Source organism: Dama dama, chromosome 12 (assembly GCF_033118175.1).
Source record: "Dama dama isolate Ldn47 chromosome 12, ASM3311817v1, whole genome shotgun sequence".
NCBI classification, from domain to species: Eukaryota; Metazoa; Chordata; class Mammalia; order Artiodactyla; family Cervidae; genus Dama; species Dama dama.
Window position 1 is genome coordinate 44,764,827 of NC_083692.1, and position 21,114 is coordinate 44,785,940.

The following is a 21,114-nucleotide window of genomic DNA, read 5'->3' on the forward strand; positions in this document are numbered from 1 at the left end:
TTATACAGCCACTTACCCCTTATCCATCCCATGGGTTATCTTGAGGCCAACTGTAGACCTCTTATTTCATCCATAAATATTTCAGTACAAGATAATCTTTTTAAGAAGTAAAGTTGTGAACTTGGAGATAAACAGAAGATAATACCAGCACAATAAATCTAATGTCATATTCATACCTAATCGTAGCACTTTAAATTCAGGTAAGTTTGCTGAGGCACAAAGTTGATAGAAGATATGATAGTTTCTCTCCTCTTCTGCCTTTGAAATAAGAAGAGTTTTCAATTACAGAATTTTAATCTAAAACTCAGAAAAGTTTTGTTTAATATCTATGATTATTGAAACATGATTTATTAACTATGTGCATCTCTGTGAGTGTATCTGTTGGTCATATTCAACATAATATATGTGATAGTAATGCTTTTTAAACTAGTAAACAGCTTGCTATATGGCACTGTCATAAGAGATCAGTGACTTTTGGGGAAGCTAAAATCTCTGTCAGCCCAATACTCACATTTTCTCACAGTACCTCTTAGATTCATGGTCTTTGTAACACTCGGGAAAAAAGTCCCATCTTTCCCATATCTTAGACTGGACCATCTGCTGTAGTAGTTTGTAAGAAATCCACAAATGTACTACATCATCCATATCAATTTAAATTATATATTTAAAATCAATAAAAATATATTTCAAATAGAAAATAAATTGTGTACAATTCTAAGACCATTTCTTAGTATTTTCTGACTGCCTTCTTCCACATATATACTTTCAAAATACAATGTAATAATACTATTCATACAAAACTTAATTCTTATATTCTATCATCATATTCCTGAATTCTGCAGTGTATTCAGTTGACAGAAAGTGAAAGTAAAAGTCACTCAGTTGTGTCCGCTCTTTGTGAACCCATGGATTATACAGTACATTGAATTCTCCAGGCCAGAATACTGGAGTGGGTATCCTTTCTCTTCTCCAGGGGATCTTCCCAACCCAGGGATTGAACCCAGGTCTCTAGCACTGCAGGTAGATTCTCTACCAGCTGAACTCAGTTGACAGGAGAAGAGAGCAAAGTAAGGCCAAGGTCAGGTTTCATGCGTAATGGGGGCTGGTGTCTGATAAAGAAAACTTATTACATGGACAGAAGACCTTAAACAAAAAAACAATATACCAGTGACTATAAGCATGAATAGGCAATATGAGGGCTTCCCTCATAGCTCAGTTGGTTAAGAATCCACCTGCAATGCAGGAGACCCCAGTTTGATTCCTGGGTCAGGAAGATCCTCTGGAAAAGGGATAGGCTACCCACTCTGGTATTCTTGGGCTTCCCTTGTGGCTCAGCTCATAAAGAATCTGCCTGTAATGTGGGAGACCTGGGTTCAACCCCTGTGTTGGGAAGATCCCCTGGAGAACGGAAAGGCTACCCATTCCAGTATTCTGACCTGGAGAATTCCATGAACTGTATAGTCCAAGGGGACACAAAGAATTGGACATGACTGAGCCACTTGCACTTTTCACTTTTCAGGCAATATTTTAGGGGGTTCAGTACACAGACAACTAGAAAAGCTGGAGACTCTACAGAAATGCTTTGACCATCTTTGTACATGAAGGAATATCAAACATGTACTCTCTGTCTGACTCACTTTGATATAACCAAACATCCTCAATATTATATAGCCTTGTGGGTTGGGGAACAGCTAGAATTGCTTCACAGTTTCTAGACAAGAAGGGTTAGGCCCCACTACTACTAGCCTTTGGTCACCATACCAGTTATCCCTTTCATCGTCTACCTATCAATCAAATCTGTACTATGCAGACTCAGTCTTCCCTTAGATCACATATTTCCCCCATTGTTTCTTCTGGCTACTAAATATTTTTTTAACCTATTCAAGCATACATGTGTGCACAATAACACTGTTCTGTGTGTATCTAGATGTTAAAACAATGGAGGAGGGTAACTATTGCTTTACCATACAAATCAGGTATTACATTTAGGTAGCCACAAATCAGGTACGTCCCTAAAGTCAAAGCCTGAATAGTTCTAGGCTGCCCAAACTCATGACTTTCAGTATGTTTTTCCTAGACACATTCTAAGCCTTAATAGACTTGTGCGATGGAAACTATAGACTCAGCTATATGGCAGTGCCAGGGCTATTGGAATCTCCATGAGGCAGGCATCCAGGGAAGGGGCTAGAGGAACCCCATCTCACAGTTTGCAGTGGGTCACCAGGAGTCCTATACTAGGAGTTTTCCAATGGTAAGTCCACATTCCCTGAGCATAAACATGTAAATGCATGTCTGCCAGTGTTGTAATGTATAGTGTTTCCCATTTATAAATAAAAAAGGAGTAAGAGCAGGAGTTCCCTGGGGGTGGGGAGGATTCCAGATTTCCATTGCCAAGGCCTGGGTTCAATCCCAGGCTGGGGAACTGAGATCCTGGAAGCCACCCCCACTCCCCCCTTCAAAAGGACTAAGAGCATATGTATGAATGAAAGTCTTACACCAATACCTAGACTTGAGTGTGTTCTCTGACACTGGTTCACAACTGAGTTATGAGGATCTATTGACTCCCAACATTCTACCTAAACAATACCATATTCTGAAAGAAAAGGAAGGAAGGAAAAAGGTCAAGAACATTTTTTTTTTGAACTGAGTTCAAACCATAACTCATTGAAGCACAGACCAATGTCTTCCCTATCAACTGGGAGATGTGACAGACAAGACTAAACTAACAGCACCTCTTCTTAACGAATCTGTTCCTACAAGAGTCTGGAGGAAACAGTCAAAACCATTAAACCTAAATCATTGTCCAGTCCCAAGACTATTAGTCTAAGCAGTATTCTCTGACAGGCATTGTTTCACATGTTTCAGTCCAGATGTAGTTTGCAGTAATACTGACATAACATGCTCAAGAGAATCTGGGAATAAAGTGAGCTCTGGAATGATACAGCAATCTGTATGTATACTGGCCCGGCTTACCTGGAACACCACTCTGGATTTTTCTAAAAGGTAAGTTCTCATATTGGCACCGATGATTCGATATCTCTTATCAAAACCAATCTCAATGTACTTCCCAAAACGGCTACTATTATCATTCCTGGTTGTTTTAGCATTTCCAATTGACTGAAAAACAAGGGGAAAAAAATACGGTTTTAGAAGTGCAATTCATGCCCTGACATGAACAGATTTGTTCAGGGAGAGACAGAACAGAGGTGAACACAACCCTTTAAAAGTGAATCTTTTAAAAACAGAACCAATTTTGCCCCTGTAAACCACATGCTTTGTCATGGCACAACCACACAGGTATATACCAACAGTCAGTATCAGCCTTGTTATTTTCACACAAGTGATTTTCAGAAACAGCAGACAGGAGGCCAGTGGTTGGGTCTTCACCATGGAAGAAGGCATGGAACACACTCATTCATGTCAGCAAAGGAAAAGAACAGATGGGCCCAGGGGCTGCCTAGGCAAAAGCCATCCTGGTTAAATAACTCGGTTTTTTATTTCTTGAAATGTAGTCTGTTTCATGTAAATAAGCTGGCTAAGACAAATTAATATTTTCCTGTAAATATTGCCCTGGTGTTCAGGGTCTCTTTGTTTCAGCTGGATTGCTTACTAGTGGAGCGTTAGTAATTACCCCCTCAATTCAAAGCAATTTTCAGAAACCAGAGACAGTAAAATTTGGCTTTGAATTTGATAGTGGTATCTAACTTGTGAGATATCTGCTACAGAATGTAGAGAATGTAACTTTCTGCTAAATTTTTAATATAATCTTAAACACTAAAATGGCATATGCACTGCCTTCTAATTTAGGTGACATGCTTCTATAATTTTTACCTTCAAGGCAAAGCAAAAAGCATGCTGCAGTTAGAAAAGCAAGGGTTCACACAGTGCATATATTAAACGCTTAATTGGATAATTTCATATAATTAATATCTTTCCCTATGCAAAGCCTGTGACTACCAGGATTAGTACACTGAAACCGCAGCAGAAAGATATGAGAATGCTCTACAGCATTAAGAAAGCAATATAAGGGAAAAAAAAAAAGGCAATACAAACACAAGTGATGAAAACAGTAGTAGCACAGCCACAAAAGTTAACACATTAGAATCTCTGATCAATCAAAGAAAACATGTTTAGTCTCTGAAATATGACAGGTATTATCCTATTCTGTTCTAACAATGCGAACACTGCTAAATTCAAGATTAACATTAAAGATGGAAAGAATGGCTGGAAACTACTTTTCCAGCAAAACTTGACAGTACAAAAAACACAGCAAAAAGTCTCCATATATTCCTATTATTTCATTTTGTTTAGAAAATGAAACTAATGGATCAATGCAAAGTTTTCTTTCAACACAACACATTCTGTCAAAGAGGAGATGAGGTTACACGTGGGAGCAGTGGCAGAGCAGTGAGTCACTGAGTGCTTCCGGGGCACTGTCCTCAGCACCTTCCCCAGCAACTAGGCAAGCTGGGGAGGTGGTCTACAGCTTCTCCTCCCTCCCACTCCTATCCCAACCTCCACATGTCACCTCCCCTGGATCTCCTCAGACTGTGGAGTGGACCTGCCAAAATCACCACACTCTGTGAGAAGCAGCAGCGAGTTGCCAGGGTTGAAACAGATCCTTTTGTCTTTGAGTGTAAGGTATATGAACATATAGCAAAGAATGGTAGAAGGAGTAAATGAAATATAAATCTGAAGACTTGGGTATCACAGCAGGCCCTACCACCAGCTTGCATCATTTAATCCTCTGAAGAGCATTAGTGTCCTCACGTGTTAACTGACTAGAATAGACAAGCAGGAGTTGTTCAGTGGCTCAGTTGTGTAAGACTCTTTGCGACCCCATGGATTGCAACATGGAAGGCTTCCCTGCCCTTCAGCATCCCCCGGAGCCTGCTCAAACTCATGTCCATTGAGTCCGTGATGCCATCCAACCATCTCATCCTCTGTCATCCCCTTCTGCTCCTGCCTTCAATCTTTCCCCAGCATCAGGGTCTTTTCTAATGAGCCGGCTCTTCGCAACAGGTGGCCAAAGTACTGGATATTCAGCTTCAGCATTAGGCCTTCTAATGAATATTCAAGAATGATTTCCTTTAGGATTTACTGGTTTGATCTCCTTGCAGTCCAAGGGACTCTCAAGAGTCTTCTCCAACACCACAGTTCAAAATCATCAATTCTTCAATGCTCAGCATTCTTTATGGTCCAACTCTCGCATCTCTACATGGCTACTTGAAAAACCATAGCTTTGACTATACAGACTTTTGTCAGCAAAGTAATGTCTCTGCTTTTTAATATGCTGTCTAGGTTTGTCATAACTTTTCTTCCAAGGAGCAAGTGTCTTTTAATTTCATGGCTGCAGACACCATCTGCAGCGATTTCAAAGCCCAAGGAGCTCCTCTGCCTTTCACTTCTCTTTTCTCAACTATTTGTAAGGCCTCCTCAGACAACCACTTTGCCTTTTTGTGTTTCTTTTTCTTGGGGATGGTTTTGATCACCACTTCCTATACATTGTTATGAACCTCCATCCATAGTTCTTCAGGTAATCTGTCTAACAGATCTAATCCCTAGAATCTATTTGTCACTTCTACTGTATAACCATAAGGGATTTGATTTGGGTCATACCTGAATGGCCTAGTGGTTTTCCCTACTTTCTTCAATTTAAGTCTGAATTTGGCAATAAGGAGTTCATGACCTGAGCCACAGTCAGCTCCAGGTCTTGTTTTTGCTGACTGTATAGAGCTTCTGCATCTTCAGGTGCAAAAAATATAATCAGTCTGATTTCAACATTGGTGATGTCTATGGGTGGACTCATCTCTTGTGTTGTTGGAAGTGGGTGTTTGCTAAGACTAGTGTGTTCTCTTGGCAAAACTCTGTCAGCCTTTGCCCTGCTTCATTTTGTACTCCAAGGCCAAACTTGCCTGTTACTCCAGGTAACTGGAGTACAGGTAATAGAGTACTCTCTTGACTTCCTACTTTTCCATTCCAGTCCCCTATGATGAGAAGGACATCTTTTTTGGGTGTTAGCTCTAGAAGGTCTTGCAGGTCTTCATAGAACTGTGCAGCTTCAGCTTCTAGATGAGCAGTAGCATCCCTTTCAAAAATAAAACTATATGATCCTAAGCCTTTTAAGCTGATATGGAAACAAGGTACTGGATAGAAATAGTGCCTTTTGTCCTTTCCCCCTAAGTGTTTCCTCAGTCTTACAAGTACTGTATTTATAACAGCCTCCCTAATGCTATTTTCATTTCAGTCAGCAAGAAATTGTTAAAGGAAAGAAGTTTTGTGGCCTTGATTTCACCACTGATTTCAATGACATGTTGAGTGCATTAATCTTCTTTACTAAATGGAGATGAAAATCTTGAACTACAATTCATTAAAGAGGAAAAAGAACTATTAAGACCCAGTGTGCCCCCATCACTTTCCTGGTCCCTATCTTAGGATAAAAATTTCTAGGAAATAAGAAGGGCAAAAAAGCAAATGTCATAAAATTGAGCAAAAAAGAATCATTTATTTCTCTGTACATCATTTGTATTTTGCAAAAGGAGTCTGTGCTGAGGATGAGGAGCTGCTGGCTTTCCAAAGGATAATGTGCAAATCCCACAAGTCACTGGGCTACAATGTTCAAGGTGTAGGATGACTGTAATCACTGGAGACATAGACATGCCTTTCTTGACATCACAGTAAAGGGCTCTGATATAGAGACATAATCCTGAGGCAGGCTTAAAAGCTACAAATTTTCTAGGCCACATATTCAATATTTTACCTATGTTTTCTTCCTATAACTGTAAACCCTTTGTCACCATTTTTTAGCCCTATATTTCATTTTAACCTTTCAAATTGGGATACCCTTATCTGTAGTTGTTGAAAAGTAGTTATCTCTTTAACAAATTTTACTAATCAAAATTCTTGCAGAGAAACTAAACAATGTTATAGAATGAAGCAGCTAAGCATAACTGCTGTCATTAAAATTTTTTTAATAAATTAATTTTTTTTAATGTATAACTGCTATCTTTATCTTTTTTGTTCTTCCTAGCAAATGAGGTAAATTCCTTATAACTGTATTTAAAAAGTAGTATCTGTAGCCATTTCAAATTTTTAATATCACTCCTACATAACACAAATCTGTGTTGTAGGAAAAAATGTAGTTATTTTTTAGAATATAGCAAGGTCATAAAATATTTCATTCAACTTGATATATTCCAGAAGCTTCATTCCAGACTTATATGTTATTATACGGCCTGAATCTAGAAGAGATGGGGTTTCCTAATGCCATCATAATCAGGACTTTGGTATCTTCTAACGTTAGGGACTAAGAATGGACTAAACTACTGTTGAACACCAAGAATTTGTTATGATCAAAAACAGTAAAAAGAATGGCAGAAAGTAAATCCCTGCTATTATCTAAACCAAAACAAGAAATGGGCTATACAGACTATATTATCACAATAGGAACATGAGTAGGATCCACCATTATATCTATATATAGTTTAAATTCCTTCAAAATCTTAATATTTTCTTAAGATCTCTACTGCTTTCTTTTGACATAGCATCTGTTTTCTCTTGTCCATGCTATTTCAGAAAACATTTCCAATTCTCTTTCCATAGCTCCCCCAGCCCAGGAGGCTCTTAACTTCCCCAGCATCTCTTATTTTCTCAATCCCAAGAACAGAAGCCCTGCTGCTCTAGAAGGTAGCCCTGTGGGCAAGGGGTCACGGTATACTATTCTAAAGTGTCACACACAGCACTGCACACCAGGCACAATTACCTCTGGACTGATTAGTGCAAAAACCATTCGTATCATTGGTGCACCAGGCCAGTTCTAAACGCCATCTGTGTTTGGGTGACAAATAAGACTTGACAAAGGGAAAGAAACAGGAATAAAGAATGCTGACTGGATTATTAGTAAAAAGAAAAAAAAAAGTTTGTTTCTGCATGTCCAAAGTCATTTCTCTCCATTTACTGAGACTTATTTTCTCCATTTAATGTAACTTTCCTAAAATCACATCAATACACAAATAATCCTCCAGTTACAAATCCTAAAATACTCAAATTTTTACGTGAAAAGGTCTGTTTTCTTTGGTCTGAGCATGTCTACTTTGTATATATGGTCTATTTTGAAAGCATATCTTTTCAATGCGTTTGAGTCAGTTCTAGTGAGTTGGATGCACCTAGAGCCTGTTATACAGAGTGAAGTAAATCAGAAAGACAAAAACAAATATATTAACACATACACAGGGAATCTGAAAAAATGGTATTGATGAACTTATTTGCAGGAAGGAATGGAGATACAGATGGACTCCATTAGAGAATGGTCTTGGGAGAGGGAGAGAGTGAGACAAATGGAGAAAGTAGCATCAACATTTATACACAGTTGGGTGTAAGATGGATGGCTGGTGAGATGTTGCTGTGTAGCACAGGAAACCCAGTCTGGGGCTCTGTGGTGAGCTGGAAGGATGGGATGGCGGGGAGGGGTGGAGGCTAGTGAGGCAGAGGATATATATATAATTATGGCTGATTTGTGCTGCTGAATGGCAGAAACCACCATAACACTGTAAAAAAATTTTTAAAAAGTTAAATTAACTAAAGGGGGAAAAAAGGAAATCTTTTTCACAGATCTTCCTTTTTTCAAGAATTTATATTAGCAAATTTCTTTTTCTAATCTAAAACTGTATGATATGCTTGGCAGAAACATGCAGAAAAATGTTTCCAAGATCATGATTTAAGTTTATAGTTCTACCTGGAAAAATATAAAAACTTACAGCTAAACAGGTTAGACTACACACAGAAAACGAAATGTGGGTAAAGGAAGAATAAAGCTCATTCATGCTTGGGCACAGTGAATCCCACGTTTTAGGAGCTTAAATAAGCTCAGGATTGGGGGGAAAGGAGTAGCTTATACTTCCAGTACAAGCAGCAACAGATACAAGTCCATTAACCGGGGAAAAGAACCTTGAGGAAAAGAAGTGCCATTGCCAGCTACTTGGAGGCAACAATTAGTGGTAGGTTAAAAACACAGGTTTATGAAATACAGTGGAATCCTTTATAGCTGGACTTTACTTAAAATGTCTACTTTACTGAATTTTTACTTTTCCTAGATCTCTTACTAATATCTGGAACAGTATTTTCCTACTCTTAGTGGTTGGGAGGTCTCAAACTTTCTGACATGTGATGTTTCAATCAAATTTTTCAGTGTGGTTCTTACGGAGAGGATACAGAAAGCAGGCCGTGGCTGCTGCTGTCTTACCTCCATGATGGGGTTGGAGGCCAACACCTTTTCCTCAACATTGGCTTCACTGGCAGAACCACTGACTGTTGCAAAGTATCTCATGGCATACTTAGCTGAGACTGTTTTTCCTGCCCCAGACTCTCCACTTACAATGATGGACTGATTTCGTTCATCTCTGTAAAACAAAGAAGAGTAACTGACATTACTGCCCACTTCTAAATGTGATTAATATCATTTTCTCTGTGTTCTCATCAATGAGCCAAGGTGAGTTCTTGCTGGTTCATACATGCAAAATTGTGAGAAGGAACCCAAGAACGACATTTCCTAATAAAAATAACTACTTATCAAGGAACAATGAATAGAGAAGGAGAAGATATCAAGCATTAAATTTGAGAGCATTGCATCTAAGAATGAATCTGTAACAGTCTGAATTTTTTGTGTGTATATATCTCAAATATATTACTTTATTAATAAAGAAAATTAGTTTTGATATTACAGCACTGTTGTTAACCATCTTCAGAAGAGACAGGAGTTACAGCAAGTGAATTTAGAAGAAAATACTACTTAATTAAGATGAGAAATTGTCTACTAGCTAACAGTCCATAAAGTAGTATCTCTCACAAATTCCAGTTCTTATTAGAGTACTCTCATTACCAGAGAATAAACAGTTCATTTGTTGGCTGATTCATTCAAATATGTTAGAACTCAAAGACTATCTACTATTACATACACCTTTAATTCACTCATACAGTGACTCAAAACTCTAGGTGATGAACTTGCTCATAAGACTAACATTTCTTTGAGGATAAGGACCTATGTTACCATACTGTTAATATCCAGCACCTAGTCCAGAGTCTACACATCACAAATGCTTAGTAAATGTGCATTGAGTGAAAGTGAGCCTAGGAAGAAATCTGCCTTGGCTATGATTTTGACTGGGACAGAAGCAGGAAACTAAAACTTCCTGAGATTAAACCAGCAATCAGCTACGATCCGTCAAATTAACTGAACAAGTTCATAAAGGTGGTATCCTTTGTGCCCTTAATTTACAGAGAGACAAGATGACTTCAGGGGTTTTTAGTGGAACTATCCTATACGCCACAAGATTAGGAAGTTATTTCACTACAGAAGATGACCTTTTTGTCTTTTAAAAGAGATTTACTTATCCAACACGCATTTAGCAAACACCTGCTACACACCAAACATGGTGCTAGATACAAGGGATAGAAGTTTAAAAAGCTACGATCTGTATCCTCCAGTGGTTGATGGTCTGAGAGGAAAGACAAACTAATAATTAAAGACTATAATAAATGTAATGAGGTATTGAGAAGAAGAGGTGATCAAGGAAGGCTCCCTAGAGATGATCCCTTAGCAAAGCCTAGAAAAATGAGTAAGAGAAAGCAAGGGAAGAAGTCAGGAAAGAAACATTCCAGGGAAAGGAGATAACATAAGTGAAGGCTCAGATGCATGAGAAGTTAGGAAACATTAGACAATTCAATTTGGCTAGAACATGAAGTAATGACAGATAAGGCCACAGAAGTTAATGAGAAGTGGATCACAAAGATCTTACATGAGATGTTAAGGAATTTGAAGTTTACCTAAAGGTCACAGAGTGCTACTTCAGGGTTTTAAACAGAAAATAAACAATCCAATCAGTAAAATCACTCTGGCAGGAATACGGATGAGTGGCAGGGGGTCCAGATGAAAAGGTAAGAAAGTCTGAACAAAGATTGTGGTGGTCTTGACTGAGACAGGCAGATGGGTTTAAGAGACAGCAAAGTGGTACAATCAAAAGTACTCACAATACATTTCCAAAGTACAAAGATTTTTCTATGATAAAGGCTGTTTTTCCATTGAGAAATGGGAGTCACCACATTATTTTAGAAAATTTGAAAAATACAATGGGAATATCCAACTCAGGCCTGATTAAGTAGTTCACATCACACTACCAGGGCTGGTAAACAGTCTGTTCTGACACTTTGACTCCCATACTATGGGGAAAATTAGGACCTAGGTGACACACTAAGGAATATTTAATACTTACAGTAAAAGCTTGCATGTAATTCTCATTTCTAAAAAAAAATCCTCGAACCTCACAGCCATCAATTCATTCCCTTTTATCTGAATTTCTAGACTCAATCAGATACTCTCACTGCCTCTGTACAAATGATTTCAAGATAAATCACTCTTAACCAGTTCTCGTTGTAGGACCAATATCACCTTTCTCTTTTTCAGTCATTTAGAACATTTTAATGTTCTCAGATACATTAATCAAAGGACAGTATCAGCAGTCTTTGGATACCCTTCTATAATATAATTAGAAAAATTATCTCTTCTTAATTCTTGCATGATCAGTTCTGTCACTATCCCCTGTGTGACAGCTACTTTGACAAAATTCTCCCAGCATGTCTTCTGATAATAAACAAGGTGAAGAGGCTTCCACTAGTCTGATAAAAAGGAAATATTAGTGGGAACTGTTATCCTAAACTGTAATGCCTTTCAAATACTATTTCAAGTCTTTATGATAAAAAGTTGGGGGTTCCCAGGTGGCTCAGTGGTAAAGAATCCACCTGCCAATGCATGAGATGCAGGTTTGATCCTTGAGTTGGAAGATCCCCTGGAGAAAGAAATGGCACCCCCACTGCAGTATTCTTGCCTGGAAAATCCCACAGACAAAGGAGCCTGGTGGCCTACAGTTCATGGGGTTGCAAAGAGTCAGACATGACTGAGCAAGTGAGCATGCACGCATGTGTGATAAAATGCTCTATCAAAAAATGTAAACTTCATTACGTAGTAGCCCTTTCCTATACCATAGGGAAAAAGAGAACTCTGAAAGGAGATAAGGTTGAGGATTGTTCAGATGGATCACACAGATTTGTACAAATATACACATACACATAGTGATATCAAGCACACACCAGATACATTTTCTTTTCCAGGAGATTTAGGATCTAGGATCCACAGGACCAGCAATTTTTTTAAGGGACTCCATTATTTGTTATATTCCCCTGCTTCTGGGCAGAGGCTTCCCTTATTCCCCAAGCCTAGTAGAGTATTTCAGTATATAAATAAGCACCACTCTTCCATTACAGAAATTTCTCTGAATCAGGTTCTGATCTTTGACCTGTCATTTGCCAGTTTCATGACCTTGAGCAACTGCATGCCTTCTCTGGGTGACAGTTTCCCTCATTTTAATGATTAAATAGCACCCAAAGTCCTTCTCAGTTCTAAACTATTAATACTATAAACTAAAAGTTTAACTTGAGTTGATTTTTCAGATGTTGGATATGCCACAGCCTATACTCTAAGCCAGGTAAACTCTTGGGACCAAGTACAATTGGAATAGGACAGGCCTACAGATGCTCAGATGGTTTTAAAGGGCTATATTTGACATGGCCAAACATTTCTTCTCTGTAGGACCCTTGAATCTGAGATGGTCAAAATCAACACAGGGCTACAAAGAGAAAAAAAAAAAAAGTAAGCTCTTTCTACCTGCTTTTAAATGAAGAACAGGAAATAGAAATGTGTATAAAATAAGCAGTCATCTTTAAAATGTTGTTCAGCTATATGTGGCCACAGGATGAAATGTCAAAAAGAGACAAAAGCAGAGATAGGTAGAAGTAAGAAAGATAACTAGAGACATAAAAGGAAGAAGGGTAATATATAATAAAGACATGAAAAGGGAAAAATAGGAAAAGTATAATAGAGATAGGGAGAAAACAGCCAAAAATATAAGGAATAAAAAACTTTATGGTTTTAAGGTGAATATCAGAGTCTATCCTACTCTACTTATTTGAGCTCTAAGTTTTAGAATGTTGAAAGTGAAAGTGTGCAAATACATAAATAATAATTTATTGTCCTTCCAAATTTTGATTAGCTGATCCTTAAAGTGCTCTCATCCTTATAAGACCCTTCATTTACTACTGGGATATAGATATCATTTCAAGGACCTGATAAAACCAAATTAAGGATACAGATTTACCATTCTTCATCAAGGACAAATCAATCTGGAGCATCCTAAGGCTGCAGGAACTGAGAATTAATGATTTCTGGCTTAGCCAGTCCTCTTAAGTGTCTATGCAATGATCCTAAATGGCCTGGGTACTGGGTGCCCTTTAGTAGAAGTGAACTCTTGTGATCTGTTTAGTCAATGGTACTTCCAGAGGCTATAATGTGAATCAAAAGCTACCACCCAAAAATACTGCTTCATTCATTCATTCAACAATGAAATGAGTAGTCACAATATGCCTAACATTTTATGAAGATAAAAGACTCTTCATGGCCTATTGAGACAGACTGAAAAGTACAGTCAAAATATAGTGGACCTGGTAGCTCAGTAGTAAAGAATCTGGCCTGCTAGTGCAGGAGATGCAATGTAGATCCCTGGATTGGGAAGATCCCCTGGAGAAGGAAATGGCAACCCACGCCAGTATTCTTGCTTGGGAAATCCAATGGACAGAGGAGTCTGGCGGGTTACACATCCATGGGGTCGCAAAGAGTCAGACATGACTACTAAACAACGACAACAACAATTACAAGAAAAGAGGTCTACCCAGGATCTTATGAAAGCATGGAGAAGGAGAGGGAGATATGAGGAGGAGACGCCAGGAAATGCTTTCTAGAGGAGGTGATGCCTGAATTGACTCATATATAATAAATAATGAGAAACAAGGTTGTACGGGAAAAGGCAATAGAATTAAACTATGGAGAATCACCTGAAACCATAGGAACTAAATTATTCGAGGATAGAATCCTCGAATCCACTCTGGGTTGATGAAAGAGAGAGATGTTACACTTTAGTCTATTTTCCTTCAATCTGTATCTGTTTGGTCTGTCCAGCCTTTCCTTAGATTATATCTATCAAGATTTCATTTTGTATCAGGTGGATTATTTTACACATTTTCCTTCTGAACTTTACTGTATAACTATAATCTCTATAGTTTATTGTGCTCATGCTGAATAATATTCATATTTCCAAGACCATCATCTTGTTCTCTGCAAACTTAATGAGCATATCTTCTAATTCATATCTAAGTCATTAATGAGTAAACTAAATAGCGCCAGTCTGACTCACACAGAATACAATTTACTATATCCACTCACCTCAGTATTAACTCTCAGGTGTTGCCATGTACCTTGTTTAAGTACACAAGCACCTAGGTCTAATTTTTTAGCTTATAAGTGAACATATTCTCATGAAACAAAATCTAGAGGTTTATTTTTTACAGGCACTCAATCTAATTGCTTCTCCCTTATTCAATCCCTTGATAAAAAAAAAAAAGAAAAATATTAAGCTAGTGTAATAAAATCTTTCTTCCAAAGTTATGTATTTACTGTGATATGGCTTTTACTTGAGACTCTAGTCTCTATTTCTCTTGTTAGAAGGTGCAAGGTTTTTCTACATTTTTATCATTGCCAAGCATTAAGATAGGCTCTGCTCTGTTTCTCCAAGATTTCTGCTTTTGATTAATCCCAAGAAGAAAAAATTTAAACTCTAAAACTTACTAGATAATAAGTAAATAAGACAATAAGTATGATTAGTTTTTAAGTAGAAATGTTTGCTATAAGACTGTGCTGGTGCACTGAGGAAAGCTGGGCTACAGAGGCAGAAAGATCACTCAGGAAATGGAAACAAGTGTTCCCTAGAGACACATCCAGTTCCTGCTGAGAAGTCTGTCATATGACTGTCAGTTCTTCTCCTGTCAATTTGACCTCCCTGTTTCATCAGTATGTTGTTACTGTGTAGTCATCAAGTCATGTCCAACTCTTTTGTGACCCTGCGGACTGTAGCCCTCCAGGCTCCTCTGTCTATGGAATTTCCCAGGCAAGAATACTGGAGTGTGTTGCCATTTCCTTTTCCAGGGGATCTTCCCAACCCAGGGACTGAACTCATGTATCCTGCAGTGGCAGGCAGATTCTTTACCACTGAGCCACCAGGGAAGCCTTTCATCAGTACAGAGCCTGTGAAATTAATATAAAGATGCCATAAAAGAAATAGCCTGTTTTTTCAGTAATGGATATATATAAATAGGGTCATTGGTAATTGGAAGTAAAATTAAACAAAAAAGAAGATAGGCTTTGGAGATTCAGAGCCGGATTCAAACCTCAGTTCCCAGATACTATTAACACAATGGTCTGAAAGTTACTTTCCTCAGTTTTCTCATTTGTAAAGCAGGGGTGATGATGTTTGCTCCCAGGGGTATAATGAAATTAGAGGTAACATGCCTGACCCCATGCTTGGCACACAGAGTATTTCTAAACATGGTAGCTCCTAATTACTAATAGAAGTTAGTCCCTATATATATGTGTGTGTGTATATATATATATATATATATATATATAAAATACATAAAATTCCTTATCACATAGCATGTGCTACTTCATATTTGCATAAGTAGAAATAATTGGTACCACATGGCTGGTGAATCACAGGCAGTAACAGCAGAGATTTTATGATCTATAACAGCCAGCATCCACTTGGCCAATGAAACTCAGAGTGAAGCTTCAGAGATTGCCTAAACAAATGCAAGAAGGGCCCACCCTAAGGAAAGGCCTAGCAATAGAGTCGTGAGACTTCATGATGATGAAGACTGTGATGATAGTAACAGCTTAAATAGTATTTTTCAAAGTGCTTTTTATGTTTATCATTTAAGGTAATATTCATCTCTGATGTAAGCATGATAAATATTATCTTTTCTCAGTTGGGGGAAACAATAATGCAGAGAGGTCAGATGGCTTATCCAAGGTTAAAGCAGAGATGAGTTGTTACACTCCACATCTCTTTGTTTCCAGATGAAAAGTCTATACTATGCTCCTTCTGCTTCTCTGCAAGCTCCTCACCATGGTTTGCCCTCCACTGGAAAGAGTAAAAGACTTCTGCATTAGTGCCCATGAACCAAATGGAAACAAAGGCATACCAAAGAATGCCTTCAGTGTAAAGCTACATCATCTAGTGCAAGTGTTCCATTTCAGGTAATAAAGCTGAGGTCCAAGGAGACCGGAAAATTTAAGCTTATATAGTTATTTGTTTATGTAGCTTCGACTAGTATGGATATTGTTTCCCTTACACTAAGGTTATGCATGTAACTCTCAAATTTATTTTAATAAAACCCATAAATGAAACAATCAATAAAACTTGTTTGCTCTACAATTCACAGTAGGAAAAAAATACCAAATCAAGCAATCAATATTACTTGGTTTTAAAGAGAAAAAAAGAGATTTTAAAAAAAGCCCTGATGTTTTAAGGAAAATAATACTGTGCTTTAATTATCAGAGAGCAATCAGCTTCAGGATGAGAAAAGACTGATAAGAATGTGAAACAAAAATATGAGAAGACAAACAGACATAGCAGCCCACTGAGTTCTTCTCCTCTGTAAGCTGACAGGACTGTTAAAATTAAGAGGCTAGGCTGTGAAAATATTCTGTGAGGACACTATTCTCTGTAAGCGTCATGCTGAGAAAGAAGTAACGAGCCAAGGATCCTAGCTATGCTGCTGTCACTGGACATGTATCTACGGGGCAAGAATCACTTGTGTCAACTGTGCTTTGAGGACAGATGTCGAAAATGCCATTTCGTCTTAAATATCTAAAATGGAACTCCACCCCCTTCTTCTTCCAACACTTCCACCCCTACATGCACAACCTGCTCTGCCTGAATTTCCTCCATCTCAGTAAACAGCAACTCCAACCTTTTAGGTGCTCAGACCAAATACTTTGCCACCATCCCTGACTTCTCTTTTTCTCTCATACCCCTATATAAGCAAGCCTTCTTATGTTCTACCTTAAAAACTTAGTCAGAGCCCATCCACTTCTCACCATCTCTGATTGTATTCTCCTCTATTAGGTTATCATTAGCTCTTGCTTGGATCAATACAAAATCCTCCTAATATGTTACCTGGAATTGACCCTTGTTGCATTACCTTCAGTCCTTTTGTTTTGTTTGTTTTTTAACCTTTGAGATGATTTCAAACTTACAGAAAATGGCAAAAAGAGTAAACTGAATTCCTGTACATGCTTTACTCAGATTCACCAATTGTTTAGATTTTGCTCATTTGTTTCATAAATGTCTCTGTTTCTCTTATTGTGATATTTTCTGAAACATCTGCGAGTAGGTTATAGACACGATGACTCCTACATATTTTAGAGTATACTTCTTAAGAACAATGACATTGCTCTTACATATCTACTGTGATCAAAATCAGAAAACATAAAATTGATATAAAACTATTATTTAATCTACAGTCTATACTTCTATTTTACAATCATCTAGTATTGCCCCTTACAAAGTTACCCTGTCTCCTTCATCACCAAGGATTCAATTCCAAATATTCACTGCATTTAACTGGCATGTTTCCACTCTCTCCTTTAATCAGGAACAGTTCCTCAGCCTTTCTTTGACTATCTTGATCTTGATAATTTTGAAGAGTATATAGAGCTATTTTTCAGTATATACCTCATTTACAGTTTTTCTCATGATTAGATTCAGGATATACATTTTTGGTAAGAATCTATCATGAATTTTTAACACAGCTGCCAGATCATGTCATTCCCCTGCTCAAAACCCACACTCAGAGAAAAAGTCAAATATGCTACAAAAGTCCTCAAGGCTTTGTATGGTCCTTGCAATTGCTAATCTCGCTGCTTGGAATATTCTTTCTCCAGATATCTGAATGGCTTGCTTCCTCCTTTCTTTCATGTTATTACTCAAAAGTTAGCTTTATTTTTTATGGAGTTGGATAAGTTAATACCAAAATACACATATAAAAACAAATGCTTAAGGATTATCAGGAAAATAACAAAAAAGACAGTGTGGAGGGGAGAGGTGGTTAATGGTATCAGACACACAAACATAAAACATACTACATACTATATAATCACTATAATCAAAGCAGTGTGGTACTGAGACATGAATAAAGGAAGAGGAAAGAATATAGCCAAGGAATTAAACCAAGAACATAAGAAAATTGAGGGCATGATAAATTTTCGGTGGCATCTCAAATAACTGGGGCAAAGATGGACTTCTTAATAAGTGACACTGAGATAACTGTGTAGCCATTTGGAAAAAAAACAAATTTAGATCCATATCTTTCATCATACCAAAGTATAAACTCCAATGAGATCAGTGATCTAAAGGTAAGCTATAAAAACAATACAAACACTAGAAGAAAAGAGGATTAAATCTTTTTTTGCTTTGGTGTAGAGAAAGGTTTTCTAATAGTGACTTAAAATCCAAAGAAATAAAGAAGATTAATAAATTTGCTTGGAAAAGGACATTACAAGCAAAATAAAATTGAGGGGAAGTATTTGCAATATAACACAGATAAAGGGCTAATATCTTATATATATATATATTCAACTCTTAAAACTGAGGCTCAAAAAACCAAAAAACAACAGAAAATGGAAAAAGTTGAATCAACAATTCAGCCCATAAACAAAGTAACAAACAAAAAATGAAACTGCTCTTAAACATATGAAAAGATATTCAAACTTACTCATATTTAAAGAAATGCAGATGAAAACAACATTAAGATACCATTAAACTGGCAAGAACATGATGCAGTGGTAAAGAATCCCCTGCCAATGCAGCAGACTCAAGAGATGCAGGTTTGATCTCTGGATGGGGAAGATCCCCTGGAGTAGGAAATGGCAACCCACTCCAGTATTCTTGCCTGGACAGTTCCAGGATAGAGGAACCTGGCAGGTTATGGTCCATGGGGTCGCAAAGAGTCAGATGTGACTAAGCATACACACACACACACACACACAAAGATTACATATTTTGTTGATAAAGCTATGGGGAAATAGACACTCTTGAACAATTTTGGCAAAAATGCAAACCAGAACAACGCTTTTAGAGGGAATCTGGCAATATATTTATACCTACCTTTTGATCTGCCAATGCCACTTTTAAAAATACAAAAATGTGCTCCACCTCTAACCTGTCTTAAAGGCTGGTCAAGGTTACTGCCTTAGCGCTTAACACTGTGTAACCCAATGCAAGCAATTAGGCTTTGGGGGTAAGACCGTGTACAATGTGAAGTCAAACCCCACTTCTGCTATGTACTAGCTAATAGGCCCCAAACCCAGTAATGCCTCCATCTGCTTACACAGCGATTTTGATTTTCAACCATTGTGTCACAAGTCACCAAGGCCACGGTGTTCAGCTCAAACAGCACTGTGCTAGACACAGGAGCCACAGGTTCCAAGAGCACCTGGGTCCTGGCTTGGAGCAAAAGCACCAATGTTGGACATGAAGACACATTCAATCAGAACTTCTACCCCAGCTGAAGAATTCCTGTGATACCAAGTTGGTACAGAAAAGCTCTGAAACAGGTATAAACCTAAACTACCGAAGCCTGTCAGTGATTAGATTCTGCACCTTCCTCCTGAAAGCAGTTGGGTGGTTTAAGCTGCTCATGGCCCTGTGGCAGTTGTTCAGGTGAGATAGCCAAGAATGTGAGAGCCCCTTGCTCTAGCTCTTTGCTCCCATCACCTCTCCTATCCCTCTTCAAGCAGAGAGGTGCCCTCTCTGCCCCCTTGTGGATTAGAAGTCTCCCTCCAGCTTCGGCCCCATTGGCAATAAATATCACCAACTGGATTGTTCCAAATATTTATGATCAAGATATTGAGAGCTGCCCAATACCACTGCCCCACTGTGTTCTTTCAGTGCTGCTTGCCACTGCCTGGTATTCCCGGCAAAGATGAGGATACTGCAGCCTCCTCTGGCTGTGGAAAAACTGCCTACCTCTCCTTCCATCCCTGAGATGCCTCTGAGGTCCTACCGATGATAGACTCCCAGTGGGTTCTCTTGGGCTCTAGCTCCTGGAGAATGTTGTACAGAGTTTACATTTTTTAAAAAAATAGTTTTCATAAAGACATATATATCACTCTCATCTCCAAGATGTGGGCAAAATTATCTCATTATCTAGGCCTTGCTCCATGGTGTATCTGAGTCAGACTGTATATTTTGTTCCCAAGACTTCATTAAAAGCAACTTGGAAGAGAAACAAATAAAGAAATACAAATATAAAAATGTATACAATAAATAACAAATATACAAACTTGTTTATTGTAGCACTGTTTGCAATTGCAAAATGTTGCAAACAATCTAAGTGATCACATACGGGAGAGTGGTTCAACAAATTAATAAAGTAAGTGGGGAAAAAATGAACCAACCTAGGTAACTTTGGAAATTGGTACTTCATATTATGTAAGACTAAAGACAAAATGACCTGGACACAAACATTGCACTTGAGTGGTAAATTTGCTTTTCACAGGGCTATGGGTTAGCATTTCTGAAACTAAGAATATTCTAGGATTGAGCAAACAAGTAAATATACTATGGATAAGGAGAGTCAGGTTTCTCAAGATCAAAGAAAGAAGTTAAAAGAAGAAAAAAGAAATCAAGAATAAAAACTGTGGTTTTGGGACTTCCCTGGTGGTCCAGCGGTTAAGAATCACCTGCCAATGCAGGTGCCACGAGTTCAATCCCTGATCCAGGAAGATTCCACATGCCACAACGCGCCACAACTAGAGCCCGCGAGCCTCAAGGACTGAAGCCTGTGTGCCTAGAGCCCATGCTTCACAATAAGAGAAGCCCACTCACTGCAACCAGACAAAGCCTGCACACAGCAACGAAGACTCAATTTAACCAAAAATAAACAAATAAATAAAATTAAAAAACAAAACAAAACAGAAGACCACCATATGGTATCCCAACACTAGTCAAAGAATAAACATCAATAAAAATTTAAAAAATAAAGACAAAATATAAATTAAATAAAAACTGTGGTGTTGAACTGCAATTGGAGGAATCAGTATGATTTTAATGGTTTTATGGTTTTAAATATATATACATTATATAGATACAGATATGTGTTTGTGTGTGTGTG

General features: G+C 38.0%; 1 protein-coding gene across 4 annotated transcripts in view; it reads right to left on the minus strand.

Moving 5' to 3' along the window:
• The window catches only part of MYO5A (myosin VA), a 200,126-nt gene that overhangs the window by 98,191 nt on the left and 80,821 nt on the right, over positions 1 to 21,114 (minus strand). For all 4 annotated transcript variants that reach the window (XM_061157181.1, XM_061157180.1, XM_061157179.1 and 1 more), the window contains exons 5-7: positions 9,242 to 9,398; positions 2,974 to 3,117; positions 177 to 258 (exon numbers count right to left, since the gene is read on the minus strand). In XM_061157181.1, coding sequence (XP_061013164.1) covers positions 177 to 258; positions 2,974 to 3,117; positions 9,242 to 9,398 — 383 coding nt within the window. The remainder of the gene's footprint in view (positions 1 to 176; positions 259 to 2,973; positions 3,118 to 9,241; positions 9,399 to 21,114) is intronic.